Consider the following 18,442-nt stretch of genomic DNA (forward strand, 5'->3'; position numbering starts at 1 on the left):
TGCTGGGGGCAGGGAAGGGCCAGGCAGGCATAGGCTGAGCTCTTGCCACCCCTCCCAGCTGCGTACAGGACTCGGCTACAGCCCCGGCCTGTGTCTGTGCTGCGGGCTACTCAGGCGACGGCGTCCACTGTTCAGGTCCAGTCACACACGGATGCTCCGGGCCCCCACCCTGAAATTTGCAGTGGCTTTCCCTGCAGAGCCCTCTCCAGTCCCTCTGAATCTAGTTTCGATCCCGGTCCCATCTCGGGGCCTGCCCTTCCCTCTGACCTCTTCCTTCCTCCCACGTCCTCTTCCCTTGTCCCCACTCTGTCCCTGTGCCAGCTCCTCACAACTCTCTGGGATCATCTGCCCCTAGAGGTGGACCCTTGTGCCCGTGACCACGGGGGCTGTTCCCCTCACGCCAACTGTACCAAGGTGGCGCCTGGGCAGCGGACGTGCACCTGCCAGGATGGCTACACAGGAGATGGGGAGCTGTGCCAGGGTGAGGCTGGGGTCCCTACCCTGGGCGTACGTGGGGCCAGGGGTCTGGCCTCAGTGTCGTGAGTCACACTAGGAGAGGCTGAGGGGCCCACGGGGGGCCCTGAGAGCATGGGGGTGAGTACCTGATCGCATAGATGAAGGGCCGCCTAGGGCCTCCTCTCATCCCCGCGTCTCTTCCCCCAGAAGTTAACAGCTGTCTCATCCACCACGGGGGCTGCCACATGCATGCTGAATGTATCCCTACAGGCCCCCAGCAGGTCAGCACAACAGAGGTGGACACTGGGACTGTGCCATTCCCTCATAGGGTGGGGCCCCCCTCAGACCAGGCGGGGTGCTCCTTCTGTCAAGGGTGCTGGCCTGCTCTTGGGGCCCAGCAGCCGCACTGATTAGGGTTTGGGACAGGTCTCCTGCAGCTGCCGTGAGGGTTACAGTGGGGATGGCATCCGGACCTGTGAACTCCTGGACCCTTGCTCCCAGGTCAGGGCCCAGCCCCACCTCATTTCATAGGGGAAGGGGACTGAGGCAGGAACCAGCCCTCCTTGCCCCCATCAGGGTCCCAAGGGCCTCCGAAGGGTAAGCCGCCCTCCCACAAGCTCCAGTCTGACTGATCAGTAGCAAACCGAGCTTTGGGGGCTGGACGGGGGTCTTCATGGCCCCTTACCCAGGGACGGGGCAGAGGAGTCTGAGAGCCACTGATGCCTCTCCCTCTCCTATCCCTGCCTCAGAGTAACGGAGGCTGCAGCCCCTATGCTGTGTGTAAAAGCACAGGGGATGGCCAGAGGACGTGTACCTGTGACGCAGCCCACACCGTGGGTGATGGCTTCACCTGCCGTGCCCGAGTTGGCCTGGTAATGATGCCCAAGTTAGACCCCTGACCCAACCTTGGCTATGCCTCCCCATGGGCCTCACCCATGATATTAAGACCCCAGGTTTGATCCTGATCCTGGCCTTAACCGTGACCCTGACCCCTGACTCTACCTGGGCCTGACCCAGCTATGATCCATGAAACTAATCCTAACCCTAGCTCAGACCCCCGGCTTTCCTTTCCTCATCTCTGCCTTGGCCAGACCTTGGGCTGCAGGTGCTGGGACAGGCACCAGGCCCTGAATGGGGGCCACCCAAAATCTGAGCTGATCCTCGCCCCCCCCAGGAGCTCCTTCGGGACAGGCATGCCTCATTCTTCAGCCTCCACCTCCTGGTGAGTGACCAACTGGCTTCCAATTCCTCAGTCTGGCCTGGGTCTCTCTGATCTGCCAGTCCCACCGGTCTCTGGGCCTTCAGGTTCTCATTTGCCCAGGGGGTTGGCTGTTCTGGTCTCTCAGAGTCCAGGTCTTTCCAGGAGGATCCATGGAAGCCCTGAGTTGGTCGAAAGTTACCCCTCCTGCACTCAAGCTGTTTCCCCCTCCTGCAGGAATACAAGGAGCTCAAGGGCGATGGGCCTTTCACAGTCTTTGTGCCTCGCGCAGATCTAATGAGCAACCTGTCGCAGGTAATGCAGCCCTCCCCACCCCGCAGAGAGGCTGGGAAGGAAGGGGTGGGCATTCTGGGGTGTGGGCAGAGGCAGCAATCAGGGGCCTCCCTCTACCCTCCCGGACCCCCACTCCAGGATGAGCTGGCCCCGATTCGCGCCCACCGCCAGCTTGTGTTCCGCTACCACGTGGTCGGCTGCCGGCAGCTGAGGAGCCAGGAGCTGCTGGACGAGGGCTACGTCACCACGCTCTCAGGGCACACGCTGCGCATCCACGAGAGGGAGGTGGGTCCGGGCCCCGCCCCCACCCTAAACGACCCAGAGACCCTGCCCCTGACCCCTGTGCTCTGACCCCACGCAGTTAAGACCTCACCCTCCCTGGGCCTGGGCGGGTCTTAGTGACGGGGAGACCAGCTCCAGACCCTGCCCACTACCAAAGGCCTGTCCCCCAGGCCCGGGCCTTCGGAGCCTGGCTCCACCCTCACTCCCACCGGCCACACCTGGCTGCCTGCTGCCTTGACCGTGCCCACCTTCTGCCCCAAGACCCACCCAACGCAGGTTCCGCCCCACCTCAGGCCCCACCCACAGCATGAGTACCCCACCAATCGGCTTCATTCAGTCCTGGGCCCCACCCCCAGGGCAGCATCTATCTCAATGACTTCGCCCGTGTGGTGAGCAGTGACCACGAGGCTGTGAATGGCGTGCTGCACTTCATCGACCAAGTCCTGCTGCCGCCGGACGTGTTATACTGGAAGCCTGATGTTGCCCCTGTCCTGCGGGTATGACCTGGGCACAGGCCTGGGGGCTTACCGAGCAGGTTGCTGGGGGCCTCAGATGCTCCCTCCCTGCCTGACCTCAAGCCTCACAGGTGCCTTTCCACAGAGAAACGTCACCGCCGCTGCTGAGAGCTTTGGTTACAAGATCTTCAGCGGCCTCGTGAAGGTACTGCTCCCGTGGGTAGGCCTGTCAGTGTGTGCATTTGTGCCCGTGTGTGTGTGTGTGTGTGTGTGTGACAAATGTGTGAGTGTATATTTACCTGTCTGCACCCTTACATGTGTAAGCCTGTCCCTTGTGTGCGTACAGGCCGTCTGTGTATGTGAGCCTCCCAGTATGAGCACAAGGGTATGCTTATTTGTGTCCACGTACCCGAAAGTAGTCCAGGTGTGTGCAAGCTTATCCCTGCACATATGTCCATGTGTATCTGGCTACAGCCAAGAACGTGGCTGGCGGGAAGGCCCCCTGGGCCCTGGAGCCCCTTCCTGGCCTCTGTGGTCCAGCCCCCTACTTCCACCCACGAGTCTCTGACTGTCACACCTCTGCTTCTCCTTGCCAGGTGGCTGGCCTCCTGCCCCTGCTTCAGGATGCGGCCCACAGGCCCCTCACAATGCTGTGGCCCACAGACTCTGCCCTGCAAGCCCTGCCACCTGATCGCCAGGCCTGGCTGTACCATGAAGACCACCGTGACAAGCTGGCAGCCATTCTGCGGGGCCATGTGATTCGCAACATTGAGGTGGGTATACCCCCAGTCCTTGGTCCCCACTGCCTGCCACCCAGCCTACCTGCCTGGCTCCAACCGTAGCCCCTTCTGCTCAGGCCTTGGCATCTGACTTGCCCAACCTGGGCCCACTCCGCACCATGCATGGGACCCCCATCTCCTTCTCCTGCAGCCGTGTCCGGCCGGTGAGTGTGAGGAGAGGACTCAGATGAGGGAAGCAGGAGGCAGGGGCTCTGGCATTGGGGGGCCACAGTGCACCTGTGACCCCGTGTACTCTCCCTCCTCCGCCTGCAGGGTGAGCTCACCGTGGGTGAGGAGGATGCCCGCATCATGCAGCGGCACCTTCCCTTTGAGGGTGGCCTGGCCTATGGCATCGACCAGCTGCTGGAGCCACCTGGCCTTGGTGCTCGCTGTGACCGCTTTGAGACTCGACCTCTGCGGCTGGTGAGGGAGGCCATAGGTCAGAGGTGGAGGGGCAAGGGATCCTAGCCAAGGGACCCGTCTCGTCCATCCATCTGACCTTGCCGTGTTGGCCTCTGTTCTTTACAGAAGATCTGTAGCATTTGCGGGCTAGAACCGCCTTGTCCTGAGGGCTCACGGGAGCAGGTAAGGGCCTGGAAGCTGGGTTGGGGTTCAGGCAGGGCCCAGGGACTCCAGGGCTGTTTGACTCCTCTTGGCCCAGGGCAGTCCTGAGACCTGCTGGCGGTACTACTCAAAGTTCTGGACGTCCCCTCCACTGCACTCCTTGGCACTGCGCAGCATTTGGGCCCGGTCTAGCCTCTGGGGTCAGCCCCAAGGCCTGGGCAGGGGCTGCCACCGCAACTGTGTCACCACCACCTGGAAGCCCAGCTGCTGCCCTGGTCACTATGGCAGCGAGTGCCGAGGTGAGTGTCCCAAGGTCGTGAGTGTCACTGGCTGGCTCTTCTGGCACAGCTCCAGCCACTGCTCCAGATAAAACATGTTGGGGTAGTGGGGCCAGGGCAGGTCTGGGTGGTGAATGGATTTGGCCAGGAGAGAGTGCTCTGAGAGGCTGGGTGGGCATCTGTGGGATTCTCACCTGTGAGGGGACTTGGGTGGATTGTGGCTTCCGGAGGAGGCTCGACCGCCCCGGGTACGGGACGGACGGTGTGGCTGGGCTGGGGCTGCCTGTGGCGGGGGTCCCAGTGAGAGCCCTGGCCCCACCTCACTTCTCTTACCTCTCCACTAGCTTGCCCTGGTGGCGCCAGCAGCCCCTGTGGTGGTCACGGCGTGTGCATGGACGGCATGAGTGGCAGCGGGCAGTGCCAGTGCCATTCGAGGTTTACAGGGACATCGTGTGAACTCTGTGCCTCGGGTGCCTTTGGGCCCCAGTGCCAAGGTGGGCTCCCTGCCCCACCCTGTCCGACCCTGCCCTCTGAGCCCCACGGCCCACATGCCAACCCCATCAGCCTGCTGATCTCTCTCCCCAGCCTGCCGCTGCACCTCCCATGGCCGCTGTGACGAGGGCCTTGGGGGCTCTGGCTCCTGCTTCTGTGATGAGGGCTGGACCGGGCCAAGCTGTGAGGTGCAGCTGAGTGAGTGCTGTCTGTGTTTGTGTCCACCTGAGTGCTTTTATATGCTCGCGTGTAGTGGCATGTGCCCCGACCACACACTCAGGTGGAGCCACTGAGGGTGGGTGGGAGGGGGTCCAGGGGTACCCAGGAGGGCAGCTCCTAACCTGGATATGCGGGGGATGCCTGGGGGACAGAGCTGCAGCCCGTGTGTGCCCCGCCCTGTGCGCCCGAGGCCGTGTGCCGCGCGGGCAACAGCTGTGAGTGCGGCCTGGGCTATGAAGGGGATGGCCGCTCGTGCACAGGTGAGTGGTGGGCAGGTGTGAGGTGGGAGGCCCCCTCCCCCCCTGCCACCGGGGCCTGCCACTCTCTCCCTGCCCGCAGTGGCGGACCTGTGCGGGGATGGGCGTGGCGGCTGCAGCGAGCACGCCACCTGCAGCCAAGCAGGCACAGTGGTCACCTGCACCTGCCTGCCTGCCTACGAGGGCGACGGCTGGAGCTGCCTGGCCCGCGACCCCTGTGCGGACGGCCACCGTGGGGGCTGCAGCGAGCACGCCGACTGCTTGAACACAGGCCCGGTGAGCAGCCGGGGAGTTGAGCGGCAGGGTGGGGAGGCTCCACAGAGCAGCCCCTCCACCTCGCCCCCCTCCCCCCCCGGCCCCCCCCACCCCGGTCCCTGAAGAGCACCTGCCCGCTCTCCCGCCCCAGAACACGAGGCGCTGTGTGTGCCATGCTGGCTACGTGGGTGATGGACTGCAGTGTCTGGAGGAGCCTGAGCCGCCCGTGGACCGCTGCCTGGGCCAGCCACCACCCTGTCACGTGGATGCTGTGTGCACTGACCTCCACTTCCAGGGTGTGCTTCCCTGCCCGCTCCCGGTGCCCCTGCTTTACCTCGGTGCTGCTGGGCTGATCACGCCTCCCTCCCTCTGCAGAGAAACAGGCTGGTGTCTTCCACCTCCAGGCCCCCAGCGGCCCTTACGGCCTGAACTTCTCAGAGGCCGAGGCAGCGTGTGGGGCCCAGGGAGCTGTTCTTGCTTCTCTCCCTCAGCTCTCTGCTGCCCAGAAGGTGTGTGGGGCTTAGGAATCTGGAGCCAAGCCCGTGGGGGCCCCCTGGAACTGGGCCTTTGGTCTCAGCATCCCCTTCTGCCCCTACAGCTCGGCTTCCACCTGTGCCGTGTGGGCTGGCTGGCCAACGGCTCGGCTGCCCACCCAGTCGTCTTCCCTGCGGCAGACTGCGGTGGTGGGCAGGTGGGTGTCATCAGCCTGGGCCTCCGGAAGAACCACTCAGAGCGCTGGGACACCTACTGCTACCGCGAGCAAGGTACAGCCTCCCCTACCCCCCCAACACATACCCCGGCTTGGCCCCTTCCCACTGACCCACCCAACTGCTTATCCCGCAGATGTGGCCTGCCGGTGCCGCCAAGGCTTTGTGGGTGATGGGACAAGCGTCTGCAATGGGAAGCTGCTCGACGTACTGGCTGCCACAGCCAACTTCTCCACCTTCTATGGGGTGTGCAGGGGCCCAGCCTCAGGGCTGAGGGTGTGGGTAGCTGGGGTCCCTGGGGAGGGAGCCTGCCCACAGTCCTATTTTCCCTCTTCCAGATGCTGCTTGGCTATGCCAATGCCACCCCTCGGGGTCTGGACTTCCTGGACTTCCTGGACGATGAGCTCACCTATAAGACACTCTTTGTCCCTGTTAATGAAGGCTTCGTGGACAACATGGTAACCAGTGGGGGTCGTGGGCAGAGCCAGGCCCAATGCTGATGCCTCCGGCTGGCCTGGGCCAACAGGCCTTGCTTTGCCTACAGACGCTGAGTGGCCCAGACCTGGAGCTGCATGCCTCCAACACCACCTTCCTGAGCACCAATGCCAGTCAGGATACTATGCTCCCCGCCCACTCGGGCCTCAGCCTCTTCTTCAGTGCTGTGGGCCCTGACAACAGTTCCTGGGGCCCTGTGGTGAGTTTTGCTACTGTACTTCTCCTGCTGGCTCTGGCCCCTCACACTCACCAGGCCCAACTCTGGTCTCCCTACAGGCCCCAGGGGCGGTCGTGGTTAGCCACGTCATCGTGTGGGACATCATGGCATTCAACGGCATCATCCATGCTCTGGCCAGGCCCCTTCTGGCTCCCCTACAACCTGTGAGTTGGTGAGGGGTGGGGAGGACGACAGGCAGAACAGCAAGGGGTGAGGGGACGGTCCTGGCCTTGACGCTCTCCTTGTTTGCAGCAGGCAGTGGTGGCGCCGGAGGGTCCACCCGTGGTGGCAGGTGTGGGGGCTGTAGTGGCTGCTGGAGCACTGCTTGGCCTAGTGGCTGGGGCCTTCTACCTCCGTGCCCGAGGCCAGGCCACGGGCTTTGGCTTCTCCACCTTCCAGGTAGAGCTGTGTTGGGGGGGAGGGGGGAGGGATGTTGGGGGTGTCTGGGTCCACTGATCTTGCTCGAGGCCCCTCACCACATACCTCTCTTCCAGGCAGAAGATGATGCTGAGGATGACTTCTCCCCATGGCAGGAAGGAACCAGCCCAACCCTGGTCTCTGTTCCCAACCCCGTCTTCGGCAGCCCTGATGCCTTTTGTGAGCCCTTCGATGTGAGTATGAGGGGTGAGCGATGACAGAAGGGGACCCCCGGGCGTGGTTATCAGCCCAGCCACAAGCAGTCCTACCCCCTACCCAGGACTCACTCCTGGAGGAGGACTTCCCGGACACCCAGCGGGTCCTCACGGTCAAGTGATGCATCTAGGACCGAACAGAGGCACGAGCAGGAGGGAGACCACTTTTATTGCCCGCCCTGGAATGACGCCCAGCATAGGCGGGGCAGGAGGGGTTAGGACCTATTCTGGACAATAAAGGTGCCCTCAGCGGATGTGGGCCATGTCGCCAAGGAAGGGTGTCTTCATGCAGCCGGTGCAGAGCTGGTCCATCCAGAGTGGTGCCTCATGCTGCAGGGGTGTGCGGCGTGGGTAGAAGGTGAAGTCTACCCGGTAGTTGAGTAGACAGCTGAGGGAGGCCATGTAGAGGTCAGAGAAGCGCACGAGGCGTCGTGAGAAGTACGTGGGGTTGTGGAAGGTGCGGAAGATGCTCCCAAACTGAGCGTTGAACAGGGCCTTGGTGATGCACCTGAGGAAGAGACATGGGGCACTAGAGCAGGCACAGCAGGAATGAGGCTGGGAGCCCTTCCTGCCCCACCCTGCCCACCTCAGCTCCTGCCGCTCCTTCATCCAGGCAGCCAGCACCTGCTGCGACTCGGCGTCCTGGTACGTCTGGGGGAGACGAGGTGGGTGCTGGGTGTGTGCCTGGGCGGCAGCCCTGCCCTCCCCCCGGGGCCGCCCTGCGCCCCCACACCTGCATGCGCTCCAGCAGCCCCGTGAGTGCCTGCTGCCACGTCAGCGAGTGCATGTACTGCTCCGTGTTGATGATGCGGATCTCGCGCTCTAGCTCGGGGATGATGGCACCGGTTCGCCAGCCGTGCCGTAGCATGAGGTCCTGGGGGGTGGAGGACAGGGATCAGCATCAGCCAGCAGGCTCCCTCCCTCCCACCCAGCCTTGCGCCCCTCACCGCCAGATCACTGTACAGATGGTCTCCGAAGTAGAGCACACGGGGTCCACGCCACTCCGTCAGGCGGAGGAAGTCATACAGGTTTCCCTGGGGAGAGGTGGGGGGGGGGCACCGCTGAGCACAGCGTACCACGGGACTACCAGAGCCACGCCATGTTCTCCACCTTCCTCCCAAATCCCCAGGGGCAGCACGGCCCCTCCAGCTGGATGCCGGGCTGCCCTTTCCCGTGGCCTCAGTGTCCCCGGGCTCTGGCCCTCTCTCCTCCCCCTTCACAGTCAGGAAGGGGGTCTGCCTGCCACAGGAAGGTCTCCTGTCAGCCTGGCATGATGCCCTGGGCCTCCCCTCCCTGTGGCCTCACACCCACCCCAGGGATCCCACTCTGTGGGAAACAAACCACAGCAGCGAGCCTGTGGCCCTAAAGCCCTTCCTGTCCTCCCCGGCCTGGGCCCAGAGGGACCCAGCAGACCTCACTGCGAAGCCATCTGCCCCTCCTGCTCCAAAGCCAGAGAAAAGATGAAAGCAGTCAAGCTCAAACACAACAGAGGAAGCTCGCAGGAGAGCAGAAAATGGGGCAGGGGGCCCAGAGCAGGAAGCGCAGCAGCCAGTGAGGCAGGAGCCCACACCCTAGAAATGAACAGAATTCACACTCAGCGCAAAGGAGCTACTACAGTAGCCTGTGCATGCTAGCAGCAGGGGGAGAAAGCAAGGCGTGGCAGACACAGGGCCGTGAAAGGATTGTTGAAATAAGCTCAAGTGGGGAGGCTGTAGAGTCAAATACGAGTGGGTGGAGCGCTGAGGATGTGCCCTGAAACAAGAGAAAATTTCGAGGTACAGGTGCTGAGTCAGGCAAGACGGAACCTGGGTTCCAGGCTCCCCAGCAAGGGGAGACAGGAAGGGAGCATAAAGAAAGATGAGAACCAAGCAGGATCGGGCACACACACAAAATGAAACTTCAGATCATCAGGCATAAAGAAAAGGCTAAAAGCTGCCAAAGGAGAAAAACTCCCCTTGTTCCCCACGAAGGTACATGACCCTCCTCAGGCTTATTAGCCAAGATGCCAAGACAAAGGAGAGCGTTGCCCTCAGAGCTGAGGGTAAGAGCCTGCGCTCAAGGGGGCCATGGAGAGTTGGGTGCAAGCCAGGTAGGAGTACTGTCTACAGGCCGGGCCGCTGCCCTGGATACCCCAGGCTGCTCCCGACCCAACTGCTGACTTCCTCCCTCCCCCCAACCCCTGGAACCCCCACCCTCAAGAAGCCCAGCTCAGCCAGGATTTCCGCATTCCATCCAGGGCCAAATGCCTTAATCACCTCCTGCTCCTTAATCACCACACAACCCCCAGCACTGGGCCCCCTTCTCATCTTCCTAGCCACCAGCCAGGAAAGGGGGTCTTCCCCAAGGGCCCGTGAGCTGCTCCGGCCAGCTTGACTGGCTGTAGCAGAGTGGTCAGCCCCAACTAATGACATTGCTGTTTAGTGGGTATTCAGTAAATGCCTGGCCCATCTAAGGGCTTGTACACCACAATTCAAGTAGAACATACTTTTTTTTTTTTTAACATTATACTTCTTTTATAGATGAGAAAAAGCAAAGCACAGAGAGGTCAAGTGACTTGGCCAGACTCCCTCTGCTATCGAGCAGTAAACTTGGAATTCAAATGAAGGCAAACTGACCAGGCCTGTGTCCTGAGAGCCATTCCCTGGTGCCCCTGGAAATGGTGCAAGGGGGCAGAGCCACGGCAGATGTGTGGTGGCTGGGCAGGGCCCAGGAGGCTGTGCTACTGACCCCTCCACAGCCTGGGGCTATGGTTAGGCCACCCAGATGGCACTCACCTGCCGATAGATTTTGCCCTTCTCCAGGCGGGTGATGCGGTCCCAGTGCAGGGAGCCCTTCTCATCAAGTTTTCTGAAAGGCCTGGAGGCAGAGGGGTAAAGGGCTTGGATTCCAGTCTAGGGCAGGACCAGAAGCAGGCACCTCCTCAGTTTGCAAAGGCCACCTGCTCACATGGGCTGGGTGCTGACAAGGGGGTGTCCCCACCCCAAGCACACAGGGTGGTGAGCAAAGGCCAGTGCCCACTCCCCACCCTCATCACCCCTGCTAGGCCCATACTTGCGCCGGTCAGTAAAGAAGCTGGGTTTGTCTGCCTGGACGATGACCACATCAAAGAGCTGGCGCCAGTCAGGACCCACCATGTGCCGCATCCCCTTGTCCCTGGGCAGAAGTGGAACAGGCAGCAGGTGGGCTGAGGCAGGCCCCTCCTTGGGCCCCGCCCCATTCCCCCCAGGACCCCCCCACCTCCCCACTGCAGGCAGCTCACACGAAGCTGAAAGGACTGTTGGTGATGAGGAAGAGCTGCTTCCTATGGGCCACCAGGCGGCTCAAGACGGCGAAGGTCTCGTCCCCTCTCAGGATGTACTTCTCTAACAGGGAGATGGGTCTGTGAGGGCCAGCCCGGCCCCCTGCCCAGAAAGCCGCAGCAGGGCTACTGTCTACCCTTACCCATATCCTGTTCGATCCACTGGTACATGAGGCCCTTCACGTGCACATCTCGAATGGCATCCTGGGGGTAGGAGAAGGACTGTGAGGGTACAGTGGGGCCAAGAAGGCCTGCCCCGCTGTGGCTGACTTGATCTTCCCTGCCACCCCAAGAGGCAGGCCCAGTGTCCTCACTGTCACATCCTTGTAGAGGTGCGCCTGGTCAAACTCCAGGCCGTGACTCAGGAAGTGGTCCACCACGCAGGACAGCAGTGCCATTTCTGGCAGTGAGAAGATGTCCATGAACTGCTTGATGGAGGGACCCTGTGGAGGGAGCAGCCACCTCAGCAGCCCCTCTAGCCCTACCGCCCCTCGCCCTGGAGACCAGTGTCCCTTGGGACACTGGTAGAGGGAAACTACCTGCTGGGTAAGCCAGCCCACCAGGGTGAGGGCACCCACAGCGAGATCACTGAGCTGCCTGCCCTGGCCAGTGGCAGTGTTAGACGGAGCAAGTACCTTGCCGTAGAAGCCACTCATCTGGTACAGTGGGATGTGCTGGGTGCCCCCATATAGATCTATCACCTCCTCGTCAGGCACAGGCTGGAGGCCCCTGGGTGGATGCACAGACATCATGAGTCTGAAGTGGTCCTGAGCTGAGGCCACGGTGTAAGATGCAGGTTGAGGGGGTGGGGGGACAGCAGGGTCAGGCAGGGCAGTCTGCACTGACCTGTAGGCCGTCCCCAGCTGCACATAATGGAAGGCATCAATCTTCATCAGAAGGCTCTGGGAGCACCAGGGGAATGGGATGGGTGGTAAGAAAGGGGCTTGCATTCATTCATCCAAGCCAGCCTCTTCCAGTCCCTGTGCTGAAGCCCCAGCTGGAAGGTACCAAGGGGATTAAGTGCCCGTGAGGCTACAGCTGTGAGGCCAGGGGTAGCCCCTTATAGAGGATGGGGGCTAAGGAAGTAGCGCTGATGCACATCCAGTCAGGAGGGGCCCCGCGGAGAACATGGCCTAGCCACTCACCTTCTGAATGTCGTAGTGGAGGCCTCGGATGGCAAAACTGGGGTCGTAGTCATATTTCCGGATCCCCTCTGGGTACTGTCGGGGGGGAAGTGCGCCACGCCTGAGCCAGTGGCAATGCCAGACCTCTGGCTGGGCAGCTGCCTCAGGGGACCTCCGTGACTCAGCCTGAGGCTCCCCCGGGGCCTGGGCCGTCTGCCCGGCCAGGCTCACCTTGTAGTGCTCAATCAGGATGTCGCGGGCGGCACTGAAGATCTCGGGGTGCAGCGCATCTGCGTACTGGGCCAGCGTGTAGTCGTAGTCGAAGCCATAGACTTCGACATCACGCAGGCTGATCTCGTTGTTGGCATAGATGGCTGCTGGGTTCAGGAGACTGCAGACCTCGGGGGGCAGGAGGTCTGGAGGGAGGAGATGCAGGTATGATGAGATGAACACGGAAGAAGCAAATGGTCACCGAGCACTTTCCAGGTGCCCAGCTCTGGGAGGCTCATGAAACCACCCAAGATGGGCAATCTTAGCCCGAGGCTGCATATGGTCAAACTGAGGCTTAGAAATGCCACTTGCCCAGGGTCACGTGGTTGGGGTAAGGCAGAGCTGGCAATGGGACAAGACCACAGCTGGATCTCCCACCTCTGGGTCTTGGGTTACACCCCTGCCTGCAGCCCACCAGGTGAACTGAGCCCATGTCCCCTCCAGGCTCTCATAAGCCCCACTGGACCCATGGCTATGCTTGGGCCCTTTCCACCCTGCCTGAAGCTCAGGCTGGGACTGAGGAACATTATAGGAGTTGGGGGAGGGGGGAGTATGGGGTAGCTCTTCTGTCGCTCATTTTCCCGGGTCTGAGCACCTGCCACGGCCTGTGGAATGAGGCCCCTCTAATCGGATTTCAGCGGCCCGCCAGTCCACGTAATGACATTTGCTGCTTTTGGCCAGGGAACATTGCTAATTACGACAGGCAGGACGTGTGATGTTGGGCTGCAGGGCTGTACCCAGGTTGCTCCCTTCTGGGGACGTGGTCATGGCCACCCCAAGTCCCTGGCTGCTATGGTCAGGTTGAGTGGGACACCGTGCAGAGTAGGCTCTAGGGTCCTAGGGAGGCAGAGGAGGATGAGGGGGTCCCAGGCTTATCTGCCTCAGTTTCCCCATCTATACAGTAGGGGAGTTGAATGGGGAAAGGGCCTGGGCTTTGAGGTCACAGAGACCAAGCCAAATACCCCCTCTTACAACTGGCACCTCAGAAAAGTTACCTCACATTTTGTACCTCAGATTCCCTATTTTTCAAGGTGGAATCAAAATCGTGCCAACCTACAGAATTATGGAGAGGTCATGTTGAATGTGCTCTGTGCAGCATTCCTGCTTTGCACCCAGCAAACGGATTAAATGAACCACGGGCCTCTGAAGCCTGTCACCTCCCTGTCCCGGATCTCCCTGCATCACTCGAGGAGTAGGGGCTGTGGGAGAGGGGACCAGGTGGGATTAGGTGCACAGGACACCGCCCTGCAGGGGCTCCAGGTGGCCCCATTCCTGAGACCACTAGCTTGTGGCTAAGGCCCGCACCCACAGCCCAAGCCTCCACGGAATTCCTGTCTCAGCCACAAGAAGGCACAATCCAGAAGCAGAAACCCTCGGCCACACAGCTGCCTGTGCACAGAGGCAAACACCGATGAGCTCCCACGCTCTGAGCATTTGCCTTGGAGGCCCCTTTGGAACACGGGCTCCACCCTACCCCCTTTCCTTTGGAGCAAAGTGCAGGGTGTGGGTGGGGGAACAAGTGTGGCTGGTTCCTCTAGGGGCCCCAGGCCAACGTAAGCCTGGCACAGAGCAGCTGTTTCGCAGACTCGTGGGTGCAGACAGAACACTCCTCACTTGGATGCACGTGAGACGCAGCTGCCTTCAGCTCTCTAGGGAACTGCTTGTGAGATGCCCCTCTGATGTCACTAGGCCTCTGATGTCACTGGGCCTTGCTCTCCCCACGGTCCTGAGTTCCTGGGCACCAAGTCCAGTAGCCCCCCAGGGCTACTGGGGGGAGGGGAGGGATCTGCTTGGCAGCATAGCCCCTTGTTGCCGGCAGAGTTCTAGCCAAGACCAGGCTTCTGCCTCTGTCCTTGAAAATGTTCCCAGGATGGACAATCCTCTGAGGAACAAAGCAGGATGGGGAAGCAGCCCATGGGGTCTGCCCTCCTGACCTGATTTCTGGACGGAGGAAAGCACAGCTCTGGGGGCCACAAGGTCCACTCCTTTCCACGGGACTATGGTGGCGCACAGGGCCAGGTGAGGAGGATGTACTCCTCACCTGCACTGGCCTCCCAAGTTCACTGGGCTCACTGTGCAGACCTCACCCTCCTTTCCTCTTCTCAGTCCCCAGTTCCCACCCCTGCCCCAGGCTCCAGGGCCAACTCTTCCCCACGGCAGCTGTAAGACTCACTGTGGGTGCCTTCCTCCCAGCTGTTGCTGGGTGCACTTGCTGGGTGCCTTAGAGGCTCATCCTGTTCAAGCCTTACTCCAATCCTGTGAGGTGGTCCTACTTATGCATCCATCATCCAGAGGAAGAAATGGGCTCAGGAAGGTGAAGTCACTTGCTCTAAACCATCCAGCGGTAGGCAATGCAGTTGAGATTAAAATTCGGGTCACTCCACTTGCCTTAACCACTCTGCCCCTAGGCCTAGCCTTTCAGTGTCCCCATGCTGGCAGGGAGGCACTGGGCTGGGGCCTGGCTCCTGGGCAAAGTTTTGCCCACAGGCATTAGCCCAAGGCATACCTCAATGCCCAGAATGTCCCCCAGAAAACCCAGTCAAGAGTGATGAGTTAGGACTCAGGGGTGCCAGTTTGGCTCATCCTAGCATCTTGGAAATGATGCTTTCACATCAAGAGGAGCTTGGGTGGCTCTGTGATGATCTTAAGATCCAGGTGAGCCAGGTGTGACAAAGCCCAGCAGGCCTTCCTGTGTTCTCTCCCACACCTACAAGGCAGGCTCCTCAGGTTGCTCTACAGAAGGTCTTCTCCAGACCCAGAGCAAACACAAATCCTTGCCCATTTTTTTTTTTTTTTTTTTTTTTTTTTTTTTAACGTTTTTTTTTTTTTTTTTATTTATTTTTGAGACAGAGAGAGACAGAGCATGAACAGGGGAGGGGCAGAGAGAGAGGGAGGCACAGAATCGGAAACAGGCTCCAGGCTCTGACCCATCAGCCCAGAGCCTGACGTGGGGCTCGAACTCACGGACCGCGAGATCGTGACCTGAGCCGAAGTCGGACGCTTAACTGACTGAGCCACCCAGGCGCCTAGACACAAATCCTTAACAGCATCCCAGGCCTGTCCTGTCCACTGAAGGGGGGGGTGGGGGGTGGGAGGGGCGGGGTCCTGACAGAGGTCCAAGGGCTTCAGAACCACAATTCCTCACTATTCTGCCTTGGACTTCTCAGGTGAGTCCTGTCCAGCTCTCCACACAGCTAGAGTGGAGGCTCTAATCATCTGGAATCTTCCAGACAGGGCCACTTTGTCTTACCAGACAATGAAAGCCACATCACCCTTGGGGGCTCCTCTAGAAGCTCCCCTGCCCTTTCCAGGCCTCGTTCCTTCTGTGTCTCCACCACAGCCCTGTGTTGTGGGTTTGTGTTTTACACTGTAGACTCTGAGGGTCCAAGAGGGTTGAGGCCTGCTGAGCGCCACCCCGCGGGTCAGTGATAGGGTCAAGCCCAAACCACATATGCCTGCCGCAGAAGAGAGAAGAGCCCCAGGGTGGGTGTGGGGACCAATATCAGGCACTCTCAGATCTCTGGCTTCATCAGGGCATCCCAGCCTCTCATCCCATCCCTGTCTGGAAGATTCCAGATGATTAGAGCCTCCACTCTAGCTGTGTGGAGAGCTGGACAGGACTCACCTGAGAAGTCCAAGGCAGAATAGTGGTTCTTAAGGCCTTGGACCTCTGTCAGGACCCCCCCCCCCCCCCCCCCCCCCACCGCTTCAGTGGACAGGACAGGCCTGGGATGCTGTTAAGGATTTGTGTTTGCTCTGGGTCTGGAGAAGACCTTCTGTAGAGCAACCTGAGGAGCCTGCCTTGTAGGTGTGGGAGAGAACACAGGAAGCCTAGCCTCTCTGGGGAGAGGCTGCAGGTTCATCAGCCCATTTTGCAGTGTCTCGGCCAAGGATGAAGCCACCCTTGTGGACTCCAGGGCCCTGGGGTGGCTTGGTCTCGTTTCTCCAACCAATACCTTCCCCTCCTGGGCTGAGAGTGCCTCGGACCTCGGTGGCAATCCAGAGGTGTCTGCAAAGTCTAGTCCGCGTCCGCTTAGGTTGGGCAGCGCCGCCGGCCGGCTTTGTCCCTGGAGCTCCCGCCCCAACTAAGGGCCCCTAAGAGAACAAGGGGTAGGGGCATTTCCGCCGCAGCATCCCGGCAGACGGGGTCGCCAGGAAAGACGGTGGGGGCTCCGCATTCCGGAGGCCGCTTCGGGAACCCCGAGATCCTGCAGACCGAGCCAGGAAACAAACCTCCCGTCGGCCCGTCTGCCTCCGGACGTCGGGGCGGCCCTAGAGGGCCCCGGGACGACCAGCGGGAGCCTCTCCAGAAAAGCTGCTCGGCCTTCAGGCTCCGGGGCCCCGGCGAGCCTCACCAGGGTGCTTTCCCCGAAGAGCGGCGCCCGGGACGGCTCGGGACCGCTGGTCTATCCGTCGCCTGGGCGCGCGCCGGCCGCCGCGCGGATACACCCCCGGCGCCCATCCCACCTCGGCTCACCCACCGTGCACCAATCTCCGCATGTCCTGGTAACGAGCCCACAGGTGCGCGCTGAGCTCGGCGCCGCCGGCGGGCGCCGGGGCGGGCGCGGGGCGCGGGGCACCGGGGCAGTGGGCGCCGGGACCCGGGGGGCCGCAGCCAGGGCAGGAGGGCGAGGACGACGCGGCTCGCGGCCCGCCGTGGCCCCTGCACGGCAGCCAGCGCCGAGCGGCCGCCCGCAGCCCCGCACCCGCCATGCCCGCCGCGCGGCCCGCGCAGCCCTCGGCCCGTCGGCCAGTCCGCCGCCCTCCGACTGCGCGCCCGCCACGGTGGCCGCGTGCTCCTCACGGCGGCCGGCCAATGGGCGCGGCGCGCGGAGCCCGGCCGGCCAATGGGCGCGCCCCTCGGCCTGGGGGGCGGGAGGTCCCGGGGCGGGGCGGGACGGGTTCCCTAGCCCCCTCCCCCGTCTCCTCGAGGCTGAGGAGGACTCTGCGCCCCCCTTCGGTGGCCACCGCAGCGATGGCCGCTCTTTGGGCTCCCTTCCCGGGAGGTCGGAGGACCCAAGAACGGTCGTCTCCTTGAGGCTGCAGACGGCCGGGACACGGAGAGGGAAGGGTCGGAGCGCGGCGGCCCCACCTCGACCCCCGGTCCTCTGTCTCCCCCTCCGTTCCCGGGTCCTCTAGCCCGCCGCCCCCCGCGCCCGCCCCTGTCCTTCACGACCTCAGCTCCGCCACCGCTCCCAGCCAGTGATGCGGCGAGGGTCCTGTTCCCTGCAGATCAGAGGCCGGCCAGTTTCACTCTAGCGAATAAAGAGCCTTCCCCACGCCGGGTGAGACCTCGGGACCCACAGCGCCGCTGAAGCAGCCTCTCCTCGCTCCCGCCCTCTACCGCACACAGATGACCCCTTTTAACCTAGGGCAGGACCCCTGAGCGGTACGCTGCAGAGTTGTGGGCCCGGGGTCACTGCGCCTGCCTGGTTCTGACCTCAGCAAACAGCCGCACTGACCTCACTCTCCGCTTCCCCGCGCGGGGCCCCCATTGAGATGCCGCGGTCTCTTCCAGCAATGTTTCCAGACTTTCCATCGAAATTCGGCATTCCTTCTTGGAACCACTCTCCACCTGTGTTTCTTCTACTCAGATCTGTTTCCTGAGCCCGCATGCGTACCAGGTGGTGCACTGCACCGGTGGGCCCTGTCGGTGGGGACCTGGCCGGCTAGACACTCTGTTTCCTTGGGGTGCTCCTCCCGGTTTAAGGGTGTGTGCCTATTTGAATACACATTGCATCTTGGCTGAGCACTTACATATGGTGGGCCAGATCCTGGGCCAGGTGATGGGGCAGGATGGAGGCGGAAGGGTAGGCACGTGTGAGCCCCAGGAAGCTAGGAGGGCGTTGAACACCTGTCCACAAGTAAGTCTCCTCAGGCGGGAGATGGGTGCCCCGCAGTGACAGGCTTCCAGAGCCACCAAAAGAAACGAGTGAGTGCCAAGCCAGTGTGTGCGGGAAGCTGGAGAAGGCAGGTTATCCGGGTAGCAGCACTGGCCTGGCTGCTCAGCTCGGCTCTGTGACCCTTGCCAGGGGCCCTGCTTGCTCTGTCCCTCTTCTCCAGCCTGTTTGTGTATACTTTGTGTTCACGTCACCAGACTTTTTCACTAAGTTTTCATTTGATTTTTTTAGTTTGTGTACTAGTTGTCTCCCTTTCCAAAGATAAGGACC

At 61.6% G+C, this 18,442-nt stretch overlaps 2 protein-coding genes across 9 annotated transcripts in view; one reads left to right on the top strand and one right to left on the bottom strand.

Annotated features, from left to right (window-relative positions):
* STAB1 (stabilin 1) overlaps window positions 1–7,852 on the top strand; it is a 26,850-nt gene extending 18,998 nt beyond the window's left edge. For 2 of the 7 annotated variants that reach the window (XM_042929598.1, XM_042929599.1), the window contains exons 41-69: window positions 59–135; window positions 356–481; window positions 664–737; window positions 883–957; window positions 1,206–1,328; window positions 1,631–1,678; window positions 1,892–1,969; window positions 2,087–2,233; window positions 2,587–2,727; window positions 2,831–2,890; window positions 3,282–3,458; window positions 3,542–3,628; window positions 3,738–3,887; window positions 3,993–4,049; window positions 4,126–4,327; window positions 4,651–4,800; window positions 4,892–4,996; window positions 5,170–5,277; window positions 5,357–5,550; window positions 5,681–5,825; window positions 5,905–6,038; window positions 6,128–6,293; window positions 6,373–6,482; window positions 6,575–6,694; window positions 6,781–6,930; window positions 7,008–7,112; window positions 7,201–7,347; window positions 7,443–7,559; window positions 7,646–7,852. In XM_042929598.1, the coding sequence (XP_042785532.1) occupies window positions 59–135; window positions 356–481; window positions 664–737; window positions 883–957; window positions 1,206–1,328; window positions 1,631–1,678; window positions 1,892–1,969; window positions 2,087–2,233; window positions 2,587–2,727; window positions 2,831–2,890; window positions 3,282–3,458; window positions 3,542–3,628; window positions 3,738–3,887; window positions 3,993–4,049; window positions 4,126–4,327; window positions 4,651–4,800; window positions 4,892–4,996; window positions 5,170–5,277; window positions 5,357–5,550; window positions 5,681–5,825; window positions 5,905–6,038; window positions 6,128–6,293; window positions 6,373–6,482; window positions 6,575–6,694; window positions 6,781–6,930; window positions 7,008–7,112; window positions 7,201–7,347; window positions 7,443–7,559; window positions 7,646–7,702 (3,430 nt within the window). In that variant the 3' untranslated portion in view covers window positions 7,703–7,852. Of the gene's footprint in view, window positions 1–58; window positions 136–355; window positions 482–663; window positions 738–882; window positions 958–1,205; window positions 1,329–1,630; window positions 1,679–1,891; window positions 1,970–2,086; window positions 2,234–2,586; window positions 2,728–2,830; window positions 2,891–3,281; window positions 3,459–3,541; window positions 3,629–3,737; window positions 3,888–3,992; window positions 4,050–4,125; window positions 4,328–4,650; window positions 4,801–4,891; window positions 5,109–5,169; window positions 5,278–5,356; window positions 5,551–5,680; window positions 5,828–5,904; window positions 6,039–6,127; window positions 6,294–6,372; window positions 6,483–6,574; window positions 6,695–6,780; window positions 6,931–7,007; window positions 7,113–7,200; window positions 7,348–7,442; window positions 7,560–7,645 lie in introns of those variants that run through there. The other 5 variants (XM_042929600.1, XM_042929601.1, XR_006199869.1 and 2 more) reach the window with 5 other exon arrangements.
* NT5DC2 (5'-nucleotidase domain containing 2) lies at window positions 7,731–16,985 on the bottom strand. 2 transcript variants are annotated; one of them, XM_042929605.1, is made up of 14 exons: window positions 16,754–16,985; window positions 12,234–12,418; window positions 12,024–12,098; window positions 11,725–11,780; window positions 11,514–11,607; window positions 11,193–11,321; window positions 11,022–11,082; window positions 10,840–10,942; window positions 10,632–10,733; window positions 10,355–10,436; window positions 8,528–8,614; window positions 8,314–8,454; window positions 8,167–8,231; window positions 7,731–8,088 (listed from the first exon to the last, which is right to left on the bottom strand). In XM_042929605.1, exons 1-14 carry the CDS (start codon window positions 16,983–16,985, stop codon window positions 7,827–7,829), a joined length of 1,674 nt encoding a protein of 557 aa, XP_042785539.1. In that variant the 3' UTR covers window positions 7,731–7,826. The 2 variants fall into 2 exon arrangements, with proteins under 2 accessions (XP_042785539.1, XP_042785540.1); XM_042929606.1 differs by lacking the exon at window positions 16,754–16,985 and adding an exon at window positions 14,446–14,461.
* Between the last annotated feature and the right edge of the window lie 1,457 nt (window positions 16,986–18,442).

The sequence above is a fragment of the Panthera leo genome, chromosome A2 (genome assembly GCF_018350215.1).
Source record: "Panthera leo isolate Ple1 chromosome A2, P.leo_Ple1_pat1.1, whole genome shotgun sequence".
Taxonomy (NCBI): domain Eukaryota; kingdom Metazoa; phylum Chordata; class Mammalia; order Carnivora; family Felidae; genus Panthera; species Panthera leo.